Raw genomic sequence first — 21877 nt, forward strand, 5'->3', positions numbered from 1 at the left:
AAGTTTGAGTAAACTTTATTATAAAATTTCTATTATAATTGACAAAATATTTAAATGGCTTTAAAAATGTTTTTTTTTTTTTTTTTTTTTTTTATAAAAGANAAGGACATGCTAAGACAATTATTAAATCTCAAAGTTAATTGTTTTTAATAATTAATAATAATATATTATATAGATGAGTAATATATAAAATAAACATACTCATAATCGATTACGCAATTCGATAATATTTTTCGGAGGAAAAATGAATCCACGTGTTCCGTAGATAGGCCATATTTGATATATCCATTACAAAATTTTTTCTGTTTTTTTTTTTTTTTTAAATATGTCTAATTTTTATAAAATTGTCTAAAGGTCTGATAATATATTTGAATGAAACTTTGGAATGCGAGTCCAGTAAGAAAAGACTTGAAGGTGAACATGAGGGAAGGGAATGCGAAATCTGGTGATGTTGTGTAGATGATGTATGTATATATATAATCTCCACTTCTCCATTCTATTCTCGATGAGTTATGTAGCACCAAAACAGCTGTAATCTCATTCCTGGTCATTCTGACACTGGAGAGTTCTGTGATGGCGACAGTATCGTCTATAAATCTCCTCAGCTTGATATCATTGTAACATGACGTCCGGTGACAAGTCTTGATTGCAATCGGGTGCTTTAACATACCCGTTCGATCGAGTGAATGATGAAGTATAGTGATATAGCAGTGACTATATGGAACCACACCGATAATTCTAAAACGATAATAGTTATTTTATAAACAATAAAATATTAAATTTTGAAAATTTAAATGGTATTAAACTTTAAAAAAATATTCAAGATGTGAAAGTAAGATTATAAGTATTCAAAATTAAATAAGTAATCTTACTTGATGTTAGTGAAGATGTAGCTGATCTTATTCTTTTCACGGTAAACGGATCTAGAAAGAAAGAATTAAATAACTGATCAATGGATACTCGATAGTATTCTTAGGGGAATCTGAAAATTTACTTTTGTTACTAAGTGTTCTTAGTTGTTTAACATTGCTCGAATGGTTTAATGGTTGTTTCTGGTTCTTTTAATGACTTTCGTTGCGACATTAAAGTGAATAAAGCTTTAACGAAAAATTATGTTCAATGATAAGAGCTTTAACTAAAATAATCATTACAAATAATGCTATCAAAGTAATCGTATCGAGCTACGTTAATATTGAAAGTGAATAAAATGTTATTATCCTAAGTAATTGGCAAAAAATGTTTCTTTAAAAGAGTTACTAAAAAAATTTCTTAAGCCATTTCATGTATTTAAATCTAATAAAATCCTAATACATTTTTATCTGTATATGTCTATCCCTAAAAGTTTCTAATAATTCCGAAAAGAAATGATTCTGTAAAATATTATAATTTAAATGAAGTATTTTACAGTTTCTGAACTAAACTACATTATAAGTGCTTTAAAGAAATGCTTTAGGGAAAATTTTAGTTAAACTGTGTAAATATGAAAAATTAAATTTAGAGAAACTTTTTCCTATTTAAAGACAAGAAAGTAATTTATGTAAATTCTCTAATGATAGTAAAATTACTGTAGATCTGTTTAATAACTTTTAAACCTATAGACTACAGATTAAAATAGATGTCTTTTTCACGAAACATTCTATTTAGTACTTTCAAAACAATACTGCCATAGAAGCAATTACTTCTATAACTACAAAACGTTTCAGTAATTTTATTTACTAAAAGAAATTTTTTGTATTAAATCATTTGATCAAATGCCTGCAATGCAACATGAAAAGAAAGATTTTAAAGTTCAGAAAGAGAAAATAACTTTTAGTTGATAGAATCAGTTTGAAAAGAAATATAAATAGAACCGATATCGAAGGAAAAATTCGGATCTATTAAAATAATGAGAAGAGCAAAAGAATCGAATTTCTTTAAAACATAAAAGTTTTTTGAAAAGTTATTTTGTTTTTGTTATTTTGAAGAGTTTTCTAAATAAAATAAATATTTTTTACAAAATAATCTAGCTAATTCTCAATAATATTTTATTATTTTATAACTGTCTTGTAAGATTATATTATAAAAATTGAATGCAGCATATCAGCAACAAAGATTAAAACAATTTTTCGGTTATAGAGTTTATCTTATAGAAAAAAACTCACCAACTGCATTTCTGAACTGGTAAATAGCATCAAATCCCGTACCGTCAAATCTATCGTTAGATTTAAAAGTGATTCTAAAGTATTCGCCTTCGGACTTAATAACTTTAGGTTTTTTTAAGCCGCAGAATCTCGGAATTTTTTTATCCACAGAACGAGAATTCGAAAATTCGACATAATCACTAGCTGTATCCATTGTACAACTGAAATAGAAAAAAAATAATCAAAAATCAAAATGAATTTATTTTATATCTATAAATTTAACTACATTATCGATCAGGCAAGTTGAATAACTTATAAAATCCTATAAAAAGTATTTATTTTTAAAAATTAAAACATTATTTCACTACGGACCTTCAAAAATTGTAAAAATCGTTTCATTCATGATATCGTAAACATGCGAACGCTTTTCATTGACCGAGAAAGGTTTCCATACTAATCCATAGATATAAAAACCTGTGCGAAGATGTTCATTTTTATAAGCAAACTAGTAAGTTTTCGACAGTTAACACCACGTAAAATGCCAATAATTGTTGATTTGAATGATAAAGGTTTATCATCTCTCGAAATAGCACAGAGAGTGCATTTTCATTAGTCAATAATTGTCTACTTGTTACAAATGAGACATAAACATGGCAACATTGAAAGAAAAGCTGGATCAGGAGGTATACGTGTGAATACGCCGTATCAGGAGATGCTGAAGCGGCTTACCCTGAGAAGAATACACTGTTAGTTTTTCCGAACTAAAGCAGAGTGGGAAGAGTAGATAGACGTAAAAGTGAGTGCACGAACACGACGGTTGCTTCTGCAATATGGATTTAAGAATCTACCGTCTACTTAAGAAGCCATTGCTGACGAATAAAACGCTTAGACAATCGCTTATCTGGATTAAAAAGCATGCGGACTGGGGAATTGATATGTGGGATTCTATTAGGTTTTCAGATGAATCCAAATTTTACCTGCACGGATCTGACAGTAAAATTCTATGCTTGGCATAGAAAAGACAAAGCCTATAATAGAAATTGCTTCATGCAGACAGTAGTTTCCGGTGAGTCAAATAATGTATCAATAGGATGCATATCCAGTAAAAGTGCTTGCAGACTACTCTTTACAGTCTGTTAGTACAGAGTGCTACAAAAATATCTTATCTGCCAAGCTAATTCCAACAATCAAGCAACAATTTTGTGACACAATATCCTGCATCTTTCAACACGACTCCGGGCCGTCAAGACAGCGAGCAAAGTATAATGTGTTCTTTCTCGGTTTATTAGCATTATTAACACATAAACTGGCACATAAATTGTAGTTTAAGTTCAAAAAATTCCTACAAGAGGTCCAGATCAGATGCCTAAGCTGCCAGGTGACGGTACTGATCTCAATACCATCGAGAACTGTTGGCACATTGTGGGCTCGAAAATTGCATCCAGGAGGCCTGAAAATAAAAAGCAACTGCAGAAATGTATTAGAAAAGTTTGGTATCGAGAACTTAGTATAGAATACTTAAAGAAACTCATCCATTCTATTCTGGAGTACTACAAACTTGTTATTAAGGCTCGATGTAGCCTATAAAGCATTAGGATTCGATTTAACGACAAATAACTGTTTATGTTAGGTTTTTCAAACTTACGCTGCGAATTACTTATTTGCTCCATAACTGTGAACGTCAAGTTCTTGCGACAGCGCTCATTAACAGTATTGGTAAAGGCTATAGTGTGAAATGACACTTACTTCAGTTCAATGTAGCATTATATGTAACAAATTGCAACTTTCTTTTTCTTTATTCTTCTGAGGTCTTTTTGCACTGCTTTTGTTAGTACTAAAATCACGATCATTGTTTAAATATGCATTGTAACTTTGCACTGTGTTGAGCAAGTTTTGATAAAGGCTTTATATTATAGGAGATTCAATTTCCATGACCGCAATATATTGCTAAATTTGGAAAGTTTTCGCTACTTTAGAGGATTTAAAATAATAAAATTTGTAATTAATCAATGTTTCGGTTTTCTTAAATTATAACATTTTATGAAATTTTATTTTTTAACAGTTTATTTGCTTCTAACTTTTCATAGCATATTTATTATATTTTATAATCTTCAGAACTTTTTGAGTTAAAAAATATTGCAGTTCAAATGTTTTTAAAATATTTAAGTAATATTTTTTCTTAAATAAATATGTTCAAATATTGCATATTTTAACTGTTAAATTTGAATTTGTTATGAGAGAAAAAGAAAATCATTCATAACCAAATTCAAAAATTAAATTAGAAAATATTAAATCTTTTATCATAGATAACTGCTGGAATTATTCATTACTTTGATTTATACTATTGTAATTTCAAAAATTTCATAAGTTAGATCGATAAATCACGAAATATTTGAATAAATTTGCTATTTTTGTTGGGATAAAAATTTGAAATAAGTTTAAAGTGCAACTATTGAAAGGTAGCTTCTTGGTTTGATTTCGACCAGTGTCAAAGAATGAGCAACTTTTCCAAAGAGAAACAATAAGAAATCTTACGTTGTAATAAAACTGTCAGAAAACGAACTGATTTATCATCTTTCATCAGTTCAAACCAATTGTATACACAACGGAATCTCATTCGACTTCTTTTCCTGTAATAAATAGCGCACCAAACTATTCACTGTGCTTTCGATGGTTTTTCATTTTGAACTTTGGCCTACTTTTTCTTTCCTCGTACTGCCTTCCTTACCAATCTTGTCTCCTTTCTTACTATATTTTTAACTCTTCCGAGAAAAAAAATGAAGAAATCAATTTTAAAAAAAAGAAATATTTGATTTTGTACAATTTTTCATTTTTTGATCATAATCGATTCCTGTCACAGATCAAGAAACATTATGAGTTTGATGCTTCTTAACGATTAATATCGGACAGTTTAAAACAATTTTCCGATTTATAACGACAATGTCTACTATTACGGATTAAAAAAAAAAAGAGAAGAAGAGACATCGATGTTACTGATATATCTTTCGCCAAATATTATATTTCAGATGCTACTTTAGGAAAAAGTTATTGGGATAATGGGTTGAGCTGCTTAAATTCGTAACTAATCCAAAGATTGAATAATAACGGTGTCTGTTGACAGAAATGAAGACTTCATTTTCAGACGTTGATGTTCCCCTCGAGATTCTTAATGAGAGGCATCTTCTCTAGGGTCGTTAGTGTCTTACTGCTTGCTGTCAAACTTTGTATCGCTCCGTGTCACTTTTGTGTCATACTGTCAGAAGCACATTCGATAGAGGAAATTCTGCTAATACTCATTCTCACCACTGAAGCAGCTGAAAGTTTCCCTCGACTAACAAGTTAGTAGGTTCCAAATGACTTTTCATCTAATTTAAATTGACATCCAATACATTCTCAAATACGTTTATGTATCAACAAAATTTAATTTTCCTATAAACTTATTATAACACGAATCAAATAATCTATATTATTTACGTGGAATTAATTTCCAAACTGGCCACAAAATTTTTCTAAGCAACGCATTTTTTATTAGAATATCATCAATACGTTCTCATATTTTTAGTATATTTTAATATTTCAATAATATTTATGAAATAAGCAATACTCACGGGGTGACTCCTTCAACATCGAAATACGCAAAAGTAATTTGAACTCTTCCGTTATTCTGAGCGTGAAAAAAATAGTGGCATTCGGTATTGCGTGGATAATAACCGGGCCAATTCGGTGAGGTGAAATTGCCATAAGAACTTACGGATGCATTGAAAGTAAATCCACAAACTGAAAGACAGAATACTTTTATGAATTTGATAACATTTGAATTTTTCTTTAAAAATGTAATAAAAATCGTCCTAAATAAATGGCAATTTTCTCAACATTAAAAAGAAATAATAATTCTGTTGCGTTAAATAGAATAAATGTAAACAACTATAAATAATACTTTGCCACTCAACTCTATTGTTTTATGAAAAAAGCGAGAGTGATTTTCGAATTTGTTTCGGTTTTTATTCATTTTGTTATTCTATAACCATGTTTTCATTTATGCTCATCTCTTGAAAATACAGATAAAAAACATCTTTTGTCTACAGACTATATTAATTATATAATTAAAAAACATAGATAATTTTCCAGGATATTTCCCATAATAATCACCTATGCATTAGAAATGAATAATTCATTTCTAATGCATAGGATTGAGGGGAAAAAACGATGCATTAGTTTCTAACTTAAGAATTGTAATAAAAATTTAATAATTTGACATTTTGACCATATTAATCTATAACTATCATATATTATAGCATAAAAATAAAATTTTTATCACTAAAATTGTTATTAAAATGTTTTCAGTCTTATCCAAAAAGGTTTTTCGTTATCAGAACATCGATTTCGTGTAAAATGTAACGTTTTCTATTAATGGAAATTTAACTTTCGTTATTATCATTAACAAAATATCAATATAGAACCGATTTAGTGAAGTTAATAATTCAGATTTTATAAAGTTTCTTTAATGTATTATAATCCTCTATTTTTAAAATTCATTTAAGCCTCAATTATGCCAATTGATGTTAGATTTTAATTAATGAGAGTTATAAAAATTGTTTAATTTTAAATTATAGTTTCTAGTATTTCTATGTTTAGATGCCCTTTCCAATAAGCTAGAATAAGCTAGAGTTATAATTGATAAATCAGTATGGTTTGCTTTCTGCTTGATGACTTAATGAGAGCTCAGTAATTAGAATGTTATCATAAAGTTTGTAATATAATATGAAATATTATCTTTATTCGATATAATTATTATATATATTAGGTAATTTAGATTGATAAAGCATTAATATTTATTATAGATATCGCAATGCACATCAACATTGTAATTCGTTTTTCATGGGCATATTGTATAATATTATATAATATAATAGAATTAATGTAGTCGTATATGATGATTATTATAGAATTAATGCAAAGCTAAATAATTACGAGTCATTTCATTAATATTAATTTAAAACAATATTAATAACCTCTGATCTGTATAAATATTCTACAGACCTGCAAGTCACAAGTCAGTGTTCTGAATTATTCTGGGATTGATGATCCTCGATAAAATCAAAACAAACAAATAAAGAATGAATGAAGCAATTGGAAATATATTTTGCTATTTTATACTTATATGTTCAATGTTATAGGATTATATAACTATTAAATTTGGCTATAATAACCATTAGATACGGACTAATCACACACTACAAAAATCTTTATTAACGACTTTAAATCCAGTTATGCATTTCTTCCTTTATAAAAGTGAACAGCAGAATAAGTGTCAGATATCTATTGTTGCATTCTTGAGGAAAAAATCGCAGACCGGCTGAAAGGGACCATTGTAAAAGCCAAATTGAATACTGGGATTTAAAATCGTTAATAAAGAGTTTTATGGTATATTATTAGTTCTAATTTGTATAAGTGAATTTATGTTAATGTTTGATTAAGCAATTGTGAGACCATTTCTAAAATGAAGTTACTTTCTTCATTTAAAAAAATTCGCTGTTTTATCGCAATGCTCTTGAGAGCAATTTTCACAAATGAAAAAGTCTGTCAAATAGAATCTGAATAATTTTTTATTTTGTATTTATTAATATAATAAATTGACTATATATATATAATTATATCTTTCAGCCAGAATAATAAACATTAAATTGTTCTCAGGTAAGAAAAGAAAGTTCAGTATTTTCATAATGCTTTTATATTATAGAACATTTCTTCATTTTGCAGAAAAAAAACAAAATTTTTGATGGATTTGAGAACTTTCTTTTAGTCTGTAGAACGATTTTATCAATAGTTGTTATGGAAGTAAATAAAGCAGACGTGACTTAAAAAATCATTTTTTGAAAGTAAATTCATAACTGACAGACTAATGACGCATCGATATTTAAAACAGTGCTAAGTTAGCATTTTCTTTTCAGTCTTATAAACAGTTGGTTTTTATGAAGTTTGCTCAGCAAAGAGCACTTACCTGATTTCGAATCCGGTTTTCCTGTAGAAACACCAAAGTCTGAAAAGAAAAGGAAAGAATAAAAAAAGAAGAAAACGAAGAAAAAAAGAAAAGAAATTCACGGAGTCAGCAAGACTTGATACTTTCTCTTTCGACTATTGAAACGTTGAAGTGGGGTCAGACTTTTAGAATCACCCCCTTTTTTGTGACAGTATCTGTTTAAAAGTTGATCTTAAAGAAAGTAGTTTGATATTGGAAATTTTTCATCACAGTTTTGAATAAAGTTCGACAATCACCAACGTTATTTTCACACATCTTATTGAGAGTTAATTTAATATTTCCAGACAAAAAACTAACATAATAATAATAAAATAGTTTGTAAACTTTTAAAAAATAATTCATATTTTTAGATTTTAATAATACAATAAAGTAAAAATAGACATTTATGTTAAGTCATTTATTTCTGCTTAATATTAGACATTTCGGCTCAAAAGTAATTTTGAAAAATCAAAAATGCTTCATTTTTATGATATAAAATAAATTTCACGAAACTATTATTTTATGAATAAAATAAATTTCACTATTCTTTAAATATTGTAGAAGGAAAAAACCTTAATTTTGAACTAGAAGTTATATTTAATAAATACGATAGGTTAAAAAATAATAGATATAAAAACTAAAATATGCACTTTTTATTATTTCTGTCTCAGTAAACTATCATATCTCAAATACAATCAAATTTTATTCAATAATTGGGCTACCTATGCATATCATAATGTATAAAATACGTACGGAAAATTCAATTACAATCTATAATTATTTATTGATCTGATATTCAAATTTATCTAATTACTGGATGAATTAGGACAATATCAAATTTAAAAAAATATAATTATTATTTCTATTTCGAGGGTAGAGTAAAATGTATCAGTAATTTTTATAACCTCTTAAAAGGGATTTTTGGACGAATAAATCGAAATGTTATGTCCTTCGAATCCGACTCTCATTCGAGATCAAGAATTACTCAGAAGTCGATTATCTGAAATATCTGAGAATTAATTTACTTCTGAGTAATTCTTGAACTAGGGTGAGAGACGGATTCGAAAGACATAAAATTTCGGTTTATTGTCCAAAAAACCCCTTTTAAATGGTTATAAAAATGACTGATTATATCCGGCAAATATTGTTAATTTTTAGCTTCTTATTAAATAAATGTATACTTCTTGTAAAAATAAATACAATTTCTTCTAAGCAAATAATACTAATAATAATTTCCACATTAATGTTTAGGTCTAGTATTGAATATGGACTTTCAATAGTAAAAAAAATTCATTAAACAGTTTTGATGGAATTAAATTCAGCTTGGTTAAAATCTGGATACATTGCGATACTCATAAGAGTAAAATGAACTTCGTTTAAGTGTTGAAAATTGACATTTTTTTGGCTGTAAATAGTTGATACTATTTACAAAAAGTTGTTAATTTTCAATACTTAAACGAAATTCATTTTACTCTCCCTGAAAGTATAGCTTATGCTGATATTTAGCAGTATATCAATTCTATTGAACATCTTCATTTATTACCTTATGTGGCTTTGACCTATATATTATATCATCATAACACAGATAATTATCTGATGAAAATAAATCATTCTATTATTTTTCAACGTTTCTTGGTACATTTTTTCCATAACATCTTTGGGCATAACATTATATCTTAGTTATTATTCCAGTTTTCCCTTTTGTTTTCATCATTTACTTTTGTAATTATATAACAAAAATTTTAATATTCAGTAAACAATAATTAATTCCAAATCATTAAATAATAATTCGATAATTTTATTAAAATATTCAAATTTAAATTCCTATTAATGAAATGTGAATTCTGTAATCAATTGCTGCAAATATCTAGAATATAAACTTCGTGCCAAAACTTTTACCTCCATTGAAAGAAATGTAAAACAACTCTAAAAATATCTTTATTAACTTATAATTCACGTATTATAACTTATGCATCACTTTATTATTTTATAAAACATTCTTAAAAATTTTGCCGTTTAATTGAATGAAAAATAGAAGCACCAAGTGCACCAATAGAAGCAAACAACGAATTGAAGACTTTCTACAAATAATGTAATTAATCAGTCAAAACAATGTTTCATAATATACATTATTATTAATTATTATTTAAAGTGATAAATAAATAATGTATAGTTATAAGCATAATCTGAAATTAATTTTCAAAATGAATTTATTTGTTTAATTATTTGACAAACCATTCATTAATATTCACTATGAAATTGTTAGTGACTAGATATTGAATCAACGTTCTATATATTAATATTTAGTAGAATGTATACAACATAGCTTTAAACAGAGATTATATTTGTGAACTATCGAATTTAAGAAAAAGAATATCACGGAGTAGCAACTTTTACATTACGTGACTGAACATACTTAACCTAGAACAACGATCTTACATACCAATATTTTATTATTTTATTTATTTCATTGTAGTTTGAGAATCGTTGATTTAGAAAATATGTTCTAAAAGTACTTTAAAAACTTTTCTTTTGAAGTGCGATAAAACTGTAGGACAAAACGTTATAACACGCAACTATGACATCAGCAAAACGATTAATACTATATTCACGTTAACATTAAAGTCGTTCAGAAATTTTTATGTCAGTGAAAATATAATAGGAATTTATGTACGTAGTAAAAATTGTACTAAATTGAATAATCTTTCCTTTCTGAACTGAAGTTTACTTCTAGTCTTTTCTATCTTATGATAAATCGTTCATTTTAAAGGTCAGATGCATTCAATATTCAAGTAAAATTATTTCACATAAAGTAGGGGAGCCAATTATTGCCTTCAAGTTTGGACAATTATTTTGAACAATTCCAATTTTTTTTCAAGAAATGGTTAAGCTATAACTTAGACTAGGTTTAACTTAGCCATTTCTTATGAGGAAAAATTAGAATTGTTCAAAATAATAGCCCACACTTGATGGGTCATAATTAGTTCCTCTACCTTATTTGTTTCTTGCAATTTATCATATTTATTGATAGGCTATTGATCATTACATCTAATACAACATTGACCATTAATGACTAATTATTAATATAGATATTAAGGTCATTAATTATATTCGACCGTCATTACTTAAGGCAGGGGTGTCTAACCTTTTTGTTTCTCTGGGCCACATTGGAAGAAGTCATGGAGTTCTGGGCCATAAGTATATTGTGGCCCAATCCTTAAATATACAAGTATATTTAAGTATTTACATGTCTAGATTATAGTAATAAGTATTAAAACTTTATCACGAAAAAGGATATTTTAAAAAATTACATCTACAGACACTTTTAATTTCTACTTAGAAATAGATAAATTTATTTATTATAAAGAAGACAAACAAAAATTTATTTGAAAAACACAAATATTTGTTTTATTTGGGTCTTTAATTAATAAAAAAACAACGAAACACCATTTTAAAGTGCATTTTTATTCAACTAACATATTTATAAATAATATGTAGCCCAAAATGTAGTCAATGCGCCAAATTATATTTTTTACGCCAAACTAAAAAAAGGGTAGCCAAATTTGGCGCAAAGTAGCCAAATCTTGCAACGCTGAAAGGAATATTAAATAATGCTAGAGTTGGGATTCAAAGAATTATAGACCCAAATTCGGGGAAAGGAAAGAAAGGTCAAAATATAAAGAAGTGAGAAAAATCAAATAGACCTTCTGTTATGCAAATATTGATCCTTAATTTTCCAACCTTTCTCACTTCTTTTTATCTATGGCCTTTTCTTTCCCCGAATTTGGGCCTATAATTCTTTGAGTCACGACTCCAGCTTTATTTGGTATTCCTTCCTCATTCACACATTTCAAGTATTTGAAAATATTTCATTTCTATTAAAAAATAAGATATGTATAAAGGTTTAAGGTTTGTGAAACTTCTTTTTTCAGGTTTATGCCGTTGAAATAAATAAATAAATAAATAAATAATAAAAAAATTTGTCGGTTTTGTTTACACGTTTATTGGGCCGCATTGGAACTTGCCTTGGACCGCGGGTTGGACACCCCTGACTTAAGGTATTTGTAAATAATCAGCTCGATATGAAGTTCTGGGATATTTTTATAACTTCACAAAGAATACACGAGCAGTATTAATATAGCACGAACATCAATAATCATAAAAATAAAGAAATGATAATCAGGACTGTGAAGAATATATACTAACACTAACAATGATATGAGTAACACTTGAACTGTCGATGACGCAGACATCAATATTGATGTGGAGTATGGATGTTAGCCCCCAGTTGTCCATAAAGAAGACAAGCAGCATAAGACATCGACAAAGTGATGATATCAAGAGTGATAAATTTTAAGTAAAAATTTTTGTAAAATTTCTTTTAAAAACTCAATTACATTTCAATTTTCTTAATGACAAAGAATGAAACAGAAATCTGTTTCTGTTCGAGACAAATATACTATCAAAAAAGAGCGGTGATTGACAATGAGTTTAAATTCCTTATTTCATCAAGCTTAACTAAATAGAAATAATGACATTCTTAAACTAGTTTGACCGATTTATTTTTCTCCACTCTGAAAAGATTAAACGACTTTTCAAGACTGTAATTTATTTTAATTTTAATTTAATTTATTTACTTTAAAAGACTTTAATTTATTTTTTTATGGTAAAAATTTAATGTTAATCAGATAGTTTTATCCTGATTTCAAGATTATTTTTTTACAAAGTTTTCATTTTCATAGGCAAACGAGTTTACCCCTTCTACAATATAAATTCAATTAATCTTAAAATAATTTTATTCCGATTTCAATATTATCTAAATTTCATTATAATTTCATCCTGCTGACAACACAGATACGTCGCTTAGAAAATGAAATTATGACATTTTGTTAAAAACATAAATATGTTGTAAGAAGAATTAAATTATAATAAAAACAGGATTAATTTATATTGAAAGGAGGGTGAAATTATTTCGAAGCTAGGTGAACTCACATTGAAAGGAGATGAATTTATTTGCATGTGAAAATGAAAAGTTTTGCAAATGAGGTGAATGGAAAAAGGGGAGAAATTATTCGATAAATATTATAATTTTTTATTAACTTTATATCTTTTTTTACATTTACGTATGGTATACTACAAATCAAATGTTATATTTAATAAATTTTTCAAAAAACTCTGAAAAACTCACTCAAAATAAATTATTTATTTCTTATCCTGAAAAAATTCAATAGCTTCTTAGCTTTTAAAAACATTTTTATTAAATTTTTTAATTATAACAACATATACTACAGCACAATAGTGTAACCAGGGGGTTTGAGGGAATAGTTTAACCAGTATAACCAGTAGGACGAGGGGTTTGGGTCTGCTTACCTCTGTAAATAAATAAATGAAGAAAAATCAAATAAGTACAGAAAAACGGTTTGAATGTAAAAACTCAGTGTTTTTTAAACGTGTACAGTACATACAATATCTAGGAGTTTACTCTTCATTCATAGTGCTAGTTGCTACGTCTACAGTGGTACGAGTTGGCTAATGTAGTTTTGCCCGAATTAGGGTCTTCTAATATAGGTTCTAATTACAATACGGCTATGATAGCTTACTATAAAATTACTAATGAAAATATTACAACAGAATGATGTACGAGTCTAACTTACTTGTAACAAATCTGTAGACTGCTCGAAAGCCTTTAATGTTGGGTGAAGAGGTATAACTTCTAAATTCTGCCACCATAGTAGGACCATTTGACATTAACTGTGCTGGGAGTTTGTTTTGACCGCAAAAACTATCTATACGTTCTTTTTGTCCATTAATTGTAATCGAGATTGTTACTGCATCAATGTTTTCGCAACTATAAAGTAAAATTTAAAACGTTAGAAAAGTTTAATAATTTATTTTTTAGACAGGAAAACGATGTATGAATATATTATAACAAATACATTGTTACAAATTCATGAAGGCTCTAGTAATTAATTAAGAAATATTGATTCTTTCCGAGGCTAAACATATTTTTCTGTATAAAATTTAGTCTTTCGCTAGAAAACATACAGCTTAGATTTAAGATTTAGGCTATACTTTGTATACTCTTTTTTATTTATACAGTAAATGTAGTTATATATATTCAAAATTTTAAAAAATAAAATAAAATTCCGCTCAACGAACGAACAATCTTATTTTCAAAAATTGCAGCCTTGATTTTTATAGTTAAGCTAACTAGATCAGCTTTTGACAGTTCTTAGATGACTACACTGCTATTGACAGCTTCGACCGCATGGCGACAGAGGCTAAGTGCGAACTAGCATCGATCATCAAAAACCTTTCGGCTGCAGTATTTTTTTCTGTAAAAACGTGAAAACGTCGTTTGTCAATCTCGTCACTGACAGATGTCTTCAAACCGCTGTCTTTCTGTTGATTCACCACGCTCTGATAATGTTTCAGTGGGATAAATGATGATACCTCAAAAATACTAGAAAACACTCACATCAGNAAAATTAAAATAAGCTTAAAATTAAATTTACTTCTGTTTAAATAATAATTTCTATACGATTTAATTAAAATCTTATTTTAAAAGTATGTTTTAAGCATTAAAGTGAAAATAATTTGAATATATCGAGTTTAAAATGTAGAATAAACGTCTAAAACAATTTTAAAATATTACATTCGTAATACTTTCGTTTTCATTTCTTTAAATTAAAAGCATTATATGTTCAATAAAAAAATACTTATAAATTAAATCGATTCAATATCTTATTTTTGAACATGGTCAACTTATCCATTGTTAACTTTTATAAGATCAGCAAAGGGTACTTCAGATACAAGAGAGAAAAATAAGTCCTGAGGGAAGACCGATCGATGCGTTATGATAAATGCTATAACCCACGAGTCTGATCGTCAAATAAGGTCGAGTCGCTATCTTCTTCAATTCTACAAACTTGGACTATGACAGAACTTTCTCTTAACTTCGTATTCTCGTTTTTGTCATCCTGAAGATCACAATACGAATATGATTATGCTCTTGGGATTTTCCGAAGTTTTACATTCGCTTTTTGGTTTTAAATATTAAAAAAAGATTTTTTTTATAGACAATTGGAATAATATCCATATACTCACTCTCTTGTGGTTTCATCGGGTTTATATAGATCAAAATCAGTGAAGAGGATTTGGACTCTTTCTTTTCCTCTCCCGGAAAAGTGATAAATACAATGAGTGTTAGCTGGATAAGATCCGGGATAGTTTGGACTCGTAAAAGTACCATTTTTTGACATCCGACTGCTAATTCTGCTACCACACATTGTAACTGCTGTAAAGAACAGAATTGTAAAACTATATTAAAAGACTAAAATAATCAAAAGTGGTTCAAACATATTTTATAGCAAAATTGATTTTTCTTCATTTTTAAAATATCTCTAAAAAATTTCTGCTATTTAGTCAAACTATATCAAACATTTTATTAAGGTTAATAAATGAGAAAATTCGTTAAGCGGAACACGCAGCTTCGGCTTATGACATCAGATTCACTTCATGGCATGCCAACAATTTAATTTAAACCCTACTTTCTGCCAAACTGTAAATGTGCAAATATTTTATACGTTGTAAGCTACATCTTATTCCGACAGTATCTGCAGTTCCAGATTCCAGGAAGTAGAATTTATGGCTACTTGTAGGCATTATTGTTTTCTTAGGCAATAAATATACTCTTATTTTAGACGTTTGATTAACATTATTGACAATCAATAACTCAGAGTTTTTTCTTTTTTTAAATTAAAAATAAAACTGCATTGTTACTCCTAATGTTGTTTATAGCTATATTTTATATTTATTTAATTAATGATCTCAAACAAAACAAACTTTTCGTTCAGAATTATATATATATAAATGCTTTAAATCTATAAAAAGATTTATTATAATTTCGAATGGACATATTATTACAGTATTTGAGTAATGTACTGGCGTGATAATTAGATTTTTACACGAATCAAATTTCCCTCAAATTCATTGAAGAAGTGAAAAATTAAGTATTTGAAAAATAGATAAATTTTTGTTTTACTAATAACTGCATCGACAATATTATCAAGTCATCAGAATCTGCCAACAGAATGGGAGGCAGTTACAGTTAATGAGATATTAGTGAAGAACAAATTATCTATCTAGATTTTCATCATCCCATCATACTTAAATGTCCAAATTATCGTCACCTCATTAAGCTTTCATTTCCGAGTCCAAGCCAAGTATCGATTATTTTTTGACGCATTCATAGGCGAAATGTTTTTTTTTTATAGGTCGAAACCATAATTATTTTGCGTTAATTTAGTAACATTCCTAGGTAAAGCATTTTCGAGTTCATTTATTGTGATTTGAACTTTAAACGCCAGATGGCAGCGTAGTTATTGGAGAGAAAGTCCAGAAGCAATTCAAAGAACGTTCGGATCGATCAACCGAAGTTTTGGCCAACTTTTTCTACTCTGTCGATACATTATACAATCTGAAAATAAACGAGATTTGCGGAGTGTTGAGTATGCAGGAGTCCCATTCAATCCATTTCAATCGTGTCACTTCTATAAAACAATTCATATCTAAATATTAATCATATTTACTATTGAAATAATCTGAATAACACATTATATATGAGCAATACTTTTAAAAAATACACTTCCTTTGAATTTAAATGTCAACAATATCTATAATTAAGTAAATAAACAAGATTTTAATTAAATGTATTCTTTGAAAAATCGAAAGAATTTAAAATGGATTTTGAATTATTTAAAGGGTAGACAAATACAAATTATTTTTAAAAATATAAGAATAAGAAATTGCATTAATTCTTTTGTTAATTTTTTAAAATTTTGTACTTTCAACATAGAACTTATTTTACTTAAATAAAACTAAGAGTTTATTTCATTGATTTTAATAGTCATAATTAAGTTATACATATTTTAATAATGTTAAGCTTGTTACTATACAAAATGACAAATTAACTGACTTAATAAATAACAAACAATACAATAGAGTATTTGTATTAATAATAAATCTGTATAAATAAAATATGAAATAAATCTGTACAATACAAGTACTATACATCTTTATTTCAAGTACTAATAGTGATATTAACTTTCTAAAACAATAACATTTTTTAATTTTAAATTATTTAAGCAATGAAGCTTTATATTAATACAAAATTAAAAGATTAATATAACACATTGAATCAGTAATAATAAAAATTCATGTCTAAAATTCATTTTTAATTATTATAATAATTANTAATAAAATGCAAGCAAATATTAAATAATTTAAATATAAAAATATCGAAAATGCTGAACTTTTTCAGAATAATTCAGATTTACATGAATTTTGATAGAATATTTTAATGATGTTTTCATAACTTAAACGTAGTAAAAACTTTAAACTCATTTTTATCTTCTTTGTCTGTTGTGTGTATGTTAAAGAAAGCGCCTTCGTCTATTGAAATATCCAATCGAACGTTTCTAGCTTCGATAAACTCTTGACCAACAATGGAACCAAAGTGTCCTTGAACTGTTCCGTTTATTGATTTAGTTGCAGAAAACTAGGAAAGAGAAGTCCTTTTTACGATCGAAACGATTTTATCCAGAGACATTTAAATATTGTTCAAGATAAATACAAAACAAATGGATAATTGGATCATAGTTCAATGTAGCCATTGCTGAAATAGTAAAGAAGAGACAAGTTTTCTTTAATTCATGCAAGAAGGAACGGATAATTGATGATGTAATAAATAATTTAATTTAATGAAACAAGGAAAGTAAATATATTTTAATATATAATTATATTAATTTATACATATATAACTTATTAAGCTTCTATTGTTATAAAATGTTTAAATTTCAAAATAAATAAAGAATTGTTATACTATTAGTGAAAATTTTTAAATTTATTATACGCATTAATAATTTTGTTTTCCAACAAACACGGATAATAATACAGTGGAAAGTTTACGGACAATCCTATGGGCAATTTGGCAGCTTTGACATGTCTAGTGGGTATTGGTGCATGTTACAAGACTAATTTATGACTATTATAGTAAAATATTTAATGATTTGTGGCATTTTAGAGATCAATTCGCTATCTAAATTGACAGTAAAACGATCGAAAGAAATAACACGCCAACTCTTTCTCTATTTATTAAGTAAGAAAATACAAACGAAAACTCTTAAAAGATGTATAAATTTCGAATAATTAATCAAGTTTATCCTACTCGAAAGAAATGAAAAATCTAAGATAAACATTTTATATTAATTAATTGAATGATATTAATTAACACATCTAGTAAAACAAGACGTAAGTAGATTAATTTATTTATTTTTTATTTAGTTTCTAATTTCACCCGGTTTAATTTAATTATGTTCCAAAAAGAAATGATTTATTTTCATCTAAAGTCAGATAATTTTTATAATTAACGAAATAGAGCATATAATAACTGTTTTTCTTGTTTGGTTAAACATATTATTTTTCTGTACATTAAGTTTTTATCCGTAAATAAAATAATAAATTAAAACTAAATAAATATCAAATTCATGGTTTAATGAAGCGATAAAACGAAAATATTGCACGATGCTTTTACTAATAAATTTTACAATCTTTTATTAAAATACTAAATCTGTAATAAGAAATTATTTAATATGTATAAAGATATTTTTCCAATACAAAAATAATTAATTTAAATAATGCTGCTCTTTTATAATCTTAAGAAGAAAAAATTTATTAAAAAAACAATTATTTAACATCTTAATGCACCAATAAATTTTTATTTATTATTAATAATTTAATCTTTAAAATAATATAAAAAATAAAAAAATAGCGAGTTTTATTTTAAACTAATTGTTAGATTTAAAATATAAAAATGGTTTTCTTAGATCATTTAAGAATTAAGCGATTTCTCCTGAGTTTTCTCGTCCTGAGTGTCCCTTCATCTTGGTTTATATATGAGCAGCTCTTTTGGCAGTTGTGTTTGCCATTTTGTTTACGTGTTGTTTCCATTTCTGCCTATATTTGTTATGCTGTTATTAATAAAGAATATATCTAGATCTTTTCTTATGCCTTCGTTCCATATCTATCCAGTCTGAAGCAGCCTTTAACATATTGAAAAAATTGCATTTCACTTGCTTATGATCACTCATGTTTCAGAATCGTATAACAGAACTGGAATTACCATAACTTTATAAAATTTGTGTTACATCTCTATTTTCCTTTCTTAAGTGTTTTTGATCATACCACAGATTGCTTGAAACTTTTGTAATTTATTTACATAAGAATGTACAGTACAGTACATAAGTTTCAAAAACATTCGAAATAATCTTAAAAAAATAATTTTTCAAATTATTTATCATTATCTGCACATGAATAACTATTGACAAATATTTATTAATTAATGAATTAAGTTTAAAATATAATTCCCAGTTTAATCATTTTTATCCCCCCAAAAAGGACTAAATTCAAATAAATAAATGTTAGGTTTGAATCAGAAAGATTTTATATTTTCCAATTCCTACTGAAAATTCAATTAATTAAACCAATTTTATTTCTTCTTGCTTTTATCTAATTGATTTTAACCATCTCATAAGCTCATAAAAACGAATTTAATTACATTTGCGATTTGACAGTGTATATGAATTTCATATTTATAGTGAAATCTCGATACAGTGCCCTTCTAAATAACGCCTTCCTCGTAAAACGTCAATGAATTTTTGCTTCCCCATAAATAGAAAATTTGTTTATGCATTGCAAGCGATATTGTTATTATGAAATCACGGGACTTTTTTAATTTCAACCTTCTGTGTACAGCTCATTACTATATCTGACTCTCTTTGACGTACTTCGGCTTAGCACCACACTCGTTTTAGTGTCAATGCCCCAACAAATATTAGCGCTAAATCGAAGTTTGATTGTAAATAACGCCTTCCTCATTTTCGTTAGATATGTAATGTTTTATTAATGTTTATATTTTGGATATTTAAAATCATTCACTAAAGAGTTAATGATTAAATCAATAATCTTAAAATTTAAAAAAATAATCATAGAAAATTCGAAAGCTATTACAAAGAACTTTGAAACACTTTTATTCCTGTAATACAGTGGTTCTTAACAAGAGGTCCGTAGAAAGTTTTCAAGGGTAAAAGTCAACTTATTATCTTAACTTTGTGTTATTTTGTGAAATTGTTAATTATTGTGTTAAAAAGGCACATATATTACTATATCATAAGTTTTTTTTTATTTTAATAAATACATTTCTATATAATTAGTTTGTAAATTTTATTTCATGCATTTAAAAACATTATTTCAAGAAGGGGTCTGTAACCTTTACCTGATTGGAAAGATATCCATGAAACAAAAAGGTTAAGAACCTTTGCTGTAATAGAATATTAAATATTTAAAATATTGATCCACTAAATTTTGAGATGACTTTTCAGAAAGTAAACAGATATTTTATTTATAAATTTAATTATAAAATATATCTTATAATTTTGAGTAAAGTGACTTCTCATGAGAGTGTGCTTTTTATTATTGTATAAAACTGTCACAGAAGATCATTATTAATTTAAAAAATAAATATTTATTAATTGAAGAAATTTATTTTCATCAGAATAATAAATGACTTATTAAATTAATTTTATTGTAATTCAATTTCTCTAAATCACTCGATCTTCAAAGTTTTCAATTTGGGATTCAAAATTAAATATTGGTACGTAAGATATTTTTATTTTTAATTAAAATTATTATTTCAAACTAAATTTTATAACAAAATTATTTTCTATAATTAAAAAAAACCACTTCGAGTAATGCTAGCATCATTTATCCTATAAATTTAGCACAGTTTGTATTATTATTTTTTTCTTCAAAGAAAGATATTATAAATTCTTTTTATTATATCATTAAAGTAATAAAATAAAGTAATTTTTATAATAATTAAATAAAATATAATAAATATTTATTNATTTTCTCTAAAATATAGAGAGCTATTTTATACTTAATTTAATCACTATATTCCTTTTATTGCCCTTCATGTAGTTCTAATCTCCAGAAATTAATTTATTATTATAAAATTAGTTTAGGTTATGTTTACGTAAAAATTTAAAAACGTTATTTATATTAAAATAAAATAAGCTTTCATTTTGCCAAAATTTTACGAGATATTTTTGCTGAAATGTTTGTTATTTTTCTCATATTCATTACCTAACATATTTACTTTTTAATTTCTTATAAAATAATCACAAGGAATGTCACTGAAACATTAAGTATTAACAAAAAAATATTAATTACATATAATTTTCATTTGATATAATTATAGAATTATAACAGTAATCAGACTTTTTAGTAATTATAAAATGCATTTTACTTTGTATTTCTTTTCTTTAGTACAGTTAAAAAATAAAATAAAATTCCGCTCAACGAACGAACAATCTTATTTTCAAAAATTGCAGCCTTGATTTTTATAGTTAAGCTAACTAGATCAGCTTTTGACAGTTCTTAGATGACTACACTGCTATTGACAGCTTCGACCGCATGGCGACAGAGGCTAAGTGCGAACTAGCATCGATCATCAAAAACCTTTCGGCTGCAGTATTTTTTTCTGTAAAAACGTGAAAACGTCGTTTGTCAATCTCGTCACTGACAGATGTCTTCAAACCGCTGTCTTTCTGTTGATTCACCACGCTCTGATAATGTTTCAGTGGGATAAATGATGATACCTCAAAAATACTAGAAAACA

The 21877-nt window shown here is 26.8% G+C and overlaps 1 protein-coding gene across 1 annotated transcript in view; it reads right to left on the reverse strand.

The window, feature by feature from the left end:
• Window positions 1-322: 322 nt before the first annotated feature.
• LOC111629089 (suppressor of lurcher protein 1-like) overlaps window positions 323-21877 on the reverse strand; it is a 58700-nt gene continuing 37145 nt past the window's right edge. The window contains exons 7-14 of the mRNA XM_023372952.1: window positions 15247-15436; window positions 13794-13987; window positions 8122-8160; window positions 5729-5897; window positions 2142-2341; window positions 995-1097; window positions 873-923; window positions 323-738 (exon numbers count right to left, since the gene is read on the reverse strand). Coding sequence (XP_023228720.1) covers window positions 1021-1097; window positions 2142-2341; window positions 5729-5897; window positions 8122-8160; window positions 13794-13987; window positions 15247-15436 — 869 coding nt within the window. The 3' untranslated portion in view covers window positions 323-738; window positions 873-923; window positions 995-1020. The remainder of the gene's footprint in view (window positions 739-872; window positions 924-994; window positions 1098-2141; window positions 2342-5728; window positions 5898-8121; window positions 8161-13793; window positions 13988-15246; window positions 15437-21877) is intronic.

This window comes from Centruroides sculpturatus, unplaced genomic scaffold (assembly GCF_000671375.1).
Source record: "Centruroides sculpturatus isolate CEXI.00-Female unplaced genomic scaffold, Cexi_2.0 scaffold411, whole genome shotgun sequence".
Classification (NCBI taxonomy): domain Eukaryota; kingdom Metazoa; phylum Arthropoda; class Arachnida; order Scorpiones; family Buthidae; genus Centruroides; species Centruroides sculpturatus.